The sequence below is a fragment of the Hibiscus syriacus genome, unplaced genomic scaffold, assembly GCF_006381635.1.
Source record: "Hibiscus syriacus cultivar Baekdansim isolate YM2019G1 unplaced genomic scaffold, ASM638163v2 tig00110911_pilon, whole genome shotgun sequence".
In the NCBI taxonomy this organism is placed as follows: Eukaryota; Viridiplantae; Streptophyta; class Magnoliopsida; order Malvales; family Malvaceae; genus Hibiscus; species Hibiscus syriacus.
Window position 1 is genome coordinate 1010168 of NW_024062910.1, and position 6560 is coordinate 1016727.

Genomic DNA, 6560 nt, shown 5'->3' on the forward strand with positions numbered 1-6560 from the left:
TACACACAAAATTATTTGATTGTTTTGATATTTTATAAAATATTATTTAGAATTTAAATTTAACAATATTAACCAAAGATAATAATAAATATATTTTCACAGTGAAATAAGTATGGACACTTTTATAAAAAGGATAGATACTTTACAATATAACAAGTAAAAATATGACAAAATCAGATTCATTATGATAAAACCGGTAAAATTTACTTGATATGTTAAAAGTATGGACACTTTTATAAAAAGGATAGATACTTACCGATAACCAAAGTTTACCGGTTACCAAATTTTTTAATAGTTTTTCATATTTTCTACCTAAAACATTATTAGTTGTCAACATAATAGGTACCGCTAAACCGAATTTATTAAATACATTTTAATGTATCCGGTACTGCCGTATATTAGCCGTGTATTAACCCGCATTTCCTGAGACAATCCCACCCGACTGGCCCTCGTCTTAGAATATAAAAATTTGTCAAGAGTAAACAGACAAATGGGGCATTAATGTCAAATTAATGACCAAACTATCAAAGCACATTTTTTAACCTAATATATAATTACTTTTAACTAAACCTCGATTGAAATTATTTAATCACAAAGAAGTTTCTCCTTCCATTTTTTTGGATAAATTATGTGTTTAGTATCTAATTTATTAGTTTTTATCCATTTTAATACTTAAATTTTTATTTTTTTTAAAACTATATATAACATTTAGTTTTTATTTCATTTTATTTTGTCATTAAAAACTTAAAGGACGGACTCGTTGACCGCAACATCAACAGTTGTCTGTCGTCGTATCTGTCTGCTGATGAAGCCTAAACTTTCTAACTCGCACTTTTTCGATCGCATAAACGCGATTTCAGTCTAAACTTTTCACTCTTTCCTTCAATCTCTCAAAATCGATGATAAACTTTTTAATTTTTCATCTTTCGATCTCCATAGTCCACCTTCTGATGACCTGAAACTGAACTATATTAATATGCTTGTCATTTTCTCATGATTCACCATTTATATTGATCATTCGTCCACTAAAACTATGCCACATAAGCCCAAAATAATGAGGGCATTAATGTCAAATTAATGACTTTTCCTTCTGCCCAAAGCACATTTTTTTCACCTAATACATAATTACTTTTAACCAAACCTGGATTAAAATTATTTAATCACAAAGAAGCTTCTCCTTCATTATTTTTTTACTGGGATAAAATAACATAAAATATGAGCAATCTCTTTCCGCCAGAGAGACTGTTACAACTTACAACCTTGCAAATGGAGAGCTGAGAGAGAGAGAGAGAGAGGAGAATGAGAACAAGGTAAGAGCTCCTATTTAGATCTGCACTCTTTCTAGGCTTTCTTGTTTCTGAGTTCTCTGACTCGGTTCCACTCGTGTTGAACCAGCTCGCTCTCTTTAGCTGAACTCCACGTGTAGACTGCTGCAACTGCCTTTGTTTCTTCGTGTGTACTTGCATTTTGATTGGGTTTCCGGCAATAGATCGAGCGATCGATTGAATGACGGGTTTCCGGCGGGATTTTCCGGACATCAGGTGAGATTCCGGGAATTCCGGCGATTTTTGCGGCGAAAATGTTTAAGTCGGCGAGATGGAGGAGCGACAAGAACAGGACCAAAGCTGTGTTCATGTTGCAGTTCCATGCAACTCAAGTACTCTTATTCTTTAAAATTCTTCTTCATTTTTCCAAAATTTCATATCCATTGAAGATTGTCTTTAAATTTATTTATTTACTCATATTTCTTCATTAGCTTAACTTCTCATAAAATGCAGCTAAAATTTAAGAAAGAAATTGATTTTTTTGCTGGAGCAGCTTGAGCTATTATATATATATAATATTGAAAAAATATTGTAATGTAATTGAATAATTTGAATGTTATTGAAATATTAATAGTTTTATGTTTAATTTAGGTTACCCAGTTGAATGTGCAAGCATTGATGATATCGGTGGTCCCCGGCGATGGCGGAAAACCAAGAACAAAATTAGAAAAGGCGACAGTTCTAGACGGTAACTGTCGGTGGGAAAATCCTGTTTACGAGACTGTTAAATTTGCTCGGGATCCAAAGACGGGGAAGATCAATGAAAGAATCTACCATTTTATTTTATCTACAGTAAGACATTTTTTTGGATGAATTCTTTATTTTTCTTTGACGGAACGAATTTATGTTTTTGATGTGGAGTGTGTGTTTTTAAATGAGATATTATATATGATTGTTGTAGGGATTGGGAAAAGCAGGCTTGCTTGGGGAAGCTTCAATTGATTTTGCTGCTTATGCTGAAGCAATTAAAACTTCGACCGTTTCTCTTCCGTTAAAGAATTCCAACTCTAAAGCAATTTTGCATGTGAGTATACTCTAAAGCAATTTCCTTAAATCTTTCCTCATACTTTATGTTGATTGAAGTTTTAAAATTGAATTCGAACTGTTGGATTTGACCAGGTCTTGATACAGAGGCTGCAGGAAAATGCTGATCAAATGTATTCAATTTTCATTGAATTCTTGTAGTTATTGGATGTTGTTTCAGAGTCTGAAGCATTTGGTTTTGACGTTGAATTTTTGTTTGATCATTATTGCAGAGAGGTGGAAGAAATTGAGGGTGCAAGCATTAAATCGCAAGACCGGAACTTGAAGGCTGATGAACGCATTAAGAGTGATACTATTGAAGTAAGTCTCCTATTCCATTTAGCAAATGCGTTCATTTTCGGTTTTCTTCTTGTTGCTGTTTGAAAGTGGATTTGCATGTTTTACTTGTTTTTTTTCTTTATCATCTGTTTGACAGGATGTGCCTTTCAGCAGAGGATCAAATGGATCCGATATTACCATTTCAAGTTCTGATGGCATCTCTGGGCTTAACACTCCAGGAGAACTTGGAATGAGAAACAACAACATCAATCAGGACCCTCCTACTTATCTGTCACCTATGAATAATGCCTCAGTTACTCCCAAGCCAACCTCAATTACCTCAACAGCAATCTATGAGGAGTGGTCAGCAGGTTCTGATCTTGGAACGGGTACTGATGACTCTAACAGTTCTCAGGACACCTTTCCACGAGAAAATTCCCAACATGGGTCTGATAATGAGACTGGAAGACTCAAGAATGAGCTCATTGCTTTGTCCAGACAAGTGGATGTGTCAGATATGGAATTACAGGCTCTTAGAAAACGAATTGTAAAGGAGAGCAAAAGGGGGCAGGATCTCTCAAGGGAAGTTGTTACATTGAAAGGAGAGAGAGATGCACTCAAATTAGAGTGCGAGAAGCTGAAGACCTTTGAGAAGGTAATGAATGATGCAAAAGTAAAAAGCAGGTTGCAGTTTGAGAGTGGGGACCCATGGGTTCTTGTTGAAGAAATCAGACAAGAGTTGAATTATGAGAAGGCCTTGAATTCCAATCTTCATTTACAACTGCAGAAGACACAGGAATCAAATGCTGAGTTAATGCTTGCTGTACAAGACCTAGAAGAAATGTTGGATGCAAAGAAGATGGAGGTCCCCAATCCTCCCAAGAAATCAGAATCCCATGGTAGTCCTGAGGAATTGGGAGTAACCATCTCAGGATGCCACTCAGATGATGATGATGAGCAAAGGGAATTAGAACAGCTCGTTAAAGCGCACAATGACAATAGTGAAACCTCTCTCCTTGAACGAAAGATCATGGACCTCTACAGACAGATAGACGACTACAAAAGAGATAAAGATGAGCTTGAGGCACAAATGGAGCAGCTAGCACTTGACTATGAGATACTGAAGCAGGAAAACCATGACATGTCCTACAAATTAGAGCAAAGCCAACTGCAAGATCAACTACATATGCAGTATGAGTGCCCGTATTCCCTTGCTAACATAAATGAACTTCGGGCCCAAATTGAGTGCTTGGAAAGTGAACTCAACAAGCAGTCAAAAGAATTCTCTTACTCCTTAACTACCATAAACAAACTAGAAACCCACATCAAAAACTTGGAGGAAGAGTTAGAGAAACAGGCACAAGTATACGAAAAGGATCTAGAATCTATCATACAAGCCAAAGTTGATCAGGAGCAAAGAGCTATCCGAATTGAGGAAGCCTTGCAAATGACAAGATGGAAGAATGCTAATACAGCTGAAAGTCTGCAGGAGGAAGTTAAAAGACTCTCTATGCAGATGGCCTTTACATTTGATGCAAATGAGAAGGCAGCTACAAAAGCTCTGACGGAAGCTAGTGAACTACGGTTGCAGAAAAAGGAGCTAGAAGAACTGCTCAAGAGAACTAAAGAAGAGCTCCAATCGGTTACGGAAGATTATGAGACAAAACTCCGTAATCTTTCTAACCAAGTAAATTTAAAATCAAACCAGATAGAACAGATGTTGGAGGAAATTGATGATAAATCCAAGCAGCTTGAACGCCAAAAGAAGCATGAGGAAGAAGTTAGTGGGGCTTTTTTCCAGGTGATCCACAACCTAAAAGCTGAGATTAACAAGCTGACTACACAAAATAAATGCCTCCATGAACGAGCTCAACTGGCGAAAAAGTTAGGACTGGGATTGGAAGACACTAAAGCATTCCCAGAAGAAATTGAAGTGCTGAATCAAAGAGGAAATTTAGAAAGAAATGAGCTGGTTGGTACAATTGCTTTGATGGAAAAGGAAATAGCTAAATCACTGGAGGAATTGCAAAGGATGAGGCACCAGAAGGATAAAAAAGAAGCTGCAGCTGAATCCTTGCAATCAGAGCTGGACACCCTGAAAACTGAATGCACTAAATTGAGAGAGTCTATGTTTGAGGATGAAGTAGAGAAACAATCGCTCAGAAAGCAAGTAGTTAAATCAAAGGATGACATTAAGATGGAAGATGAAATTACTGGCATGGAAAAGAAGCTGAAAGAGAGCAATGGAAGAGCAGCAATTTCTGATGGAACCAAAACACTATTAGAAAATGACAAATCTCCCTTGATACTTTGCAGTCCTACTGAGATGACAAGCCTAAGAGACAAAATAATGTTGCTTGAGGTAAATTTGCACATTCAAGTTTTATCTAAAATCAAGTTCGTCTTTGAAACTGTTTGTAGCATTGTTTAACATCTGCTTTTTCTAGTAACATGGAAATCCCTTTTGTTCTGTTTCTTCCTTATTATTCTGGAGCAGAGTGTGAAGAAGGAGAATTTGCATTCATAATGATTTTTTCCCCTTCTCTCATGGCAGGGAGAAATAAAGTTGAAGGAAACTGCTTTAGATACATCAACAAATGCCTTTTTGGAAATAGAGAAGGATCTTCATAAGAAAATTGATGAGTTAGAAGGCAGAGTAGAAGAACTCAATGAGCACAGCACCAGTTTCTGCAAATACCAATTTCAAAAGGTCAGAAGCATTGTACCATGATTGAAAAGAAGTTAAAGAACTCATTTAGGGGAAGTTCTGTAATATTAATGAACAAATATTTTGGACATAAGATGTTTCAAGTTTCAACATTCTTATGGCATCTTGCTAAAATATTAATTTATGATACCACTCTTGACCCTAACTATTGTTTGGTTACGCCTAGAACAGCTCAATGCGAGTTCTTATAAGTAAGGACTGGTTTACTTTGCATTCCCATTTTGGTTTCATTGTCAACTATATCCTTTATTACATTCAATATTACCTCTAGTTTTGACTTATATTTTCTTTTAAATGAATGCAAAATGCAGACATGTAAAGATTCTATGGATACATCAAATGACATTATCTCAGTGCCTTTTGTGAAAAGGTAAGACCTGAATATGTAGAACTTTAGTCTCCGAGTCTGTTCTTTTCTTGCACCTTTTCCACTATTCTTCCTTGAAATAGTTAGTTGAGGGAATAAATACTAAGAAGAGTGTTGAAGAAACCAAAGAACGGGGAAAGTAACTAACTAACAATTACTTTTATTGATATCTCATCTGCAGCACTGATCACAGTTTGTCGGAGAAAGAACCAAAGACATCTATTGTCAATAAAGACAGTGACCGGGATGAATTGATAGCTGAACTAGCATCATTAAAGGAAAGAAACGAAACAGTGGAGAATGAATTGAAGGATATGCAAGAACGATATTCCGAGATAAGCCTCAAATTCGCAGAGGTGGAAGGTGCACGACAACAGCTTGTGATCACCGTGCGTTCTCTAAAAAATGCCAAGAAATGATGGAAACATGAAGGTAATGAAATCTTCCTACACAAAAACAGAACTTATAGTTTGAAGTAGTAGGTTGGATAATCTAGGTGGTGACAATTTCTATTTAGGGTTGAATAAATTAAATTGTACAAAAATGGACGGTTCGTTTTTAATTACCAAATGTAGTCAAGTTTTTGTTTGATTATTCAGGTTTGATTCTTGTTCTACCCCACGGTTTTTTTGTTGTTGTCACGGTGACGATTTTTATTAATATAATTATTTCATTTTTTTAATTAAAAAAATGCTATGGGTTGGCCGGATCTGAATGGATTTTTTGTTCTATTCAAGAAGACATTCACATTATTTGGTTGTCCTTAAAAATATGTGAAGTAGTGTGGTAGAGTCTGAATCTGGCCCTTGTCATCCAAATTATAGAATCTTTTCTTTGG

The 6560-nt window shown here is 35.9% G+C and overlaps 1 protein-coding gene across 3 annotated transcripts; it reads left to right on the plus strand.

The window, feature by feature from the left end:
- The first annotated feature begins 1214 nt into the window (after positions 1–1214).
- Positions 1215–6338, plus strand: LOC120146322 (putative leucine-rich repeat-containing protein DDB_G0290503). Of its 3 annotated transcripts, none has more exons than XM_039159919.1 (10): positions 1215–1657; positions 1917–2117; positions 2227–2349; positions 2445–2482; positions 2582–2669; positions 2785–4699; positions 4916–4989; positions 5182–5337; positions 5667–5725; positions 5904–6338. In XM_039159919.1, exons 1-10 carry the CDS (start codon positions 1580–1582, stop codon positions 6139–6141), a joined length of 2970 nt encoding a protein of 989 aa, XP_039015850.1. In that variant the 5' UTR covers positions 1215–1579; the 3' UTR covers positions 6142–6338. The 3 variants fall into 3 exon arrangements, with proteins under 3 accessions (XP_039015850.1, XP_039015851.1, XP_039015852.1); XM_039159920.1 differs by having other exon boundaries at positions 2445–2478; positions 2578–2669; XM_039159921.1 differs by having other exon boundaries at positions 5653–5725; positions 5904–6043.
- The last annotated feature ends 222 nt before the right edge of the window (positions 6339–6560 follow it).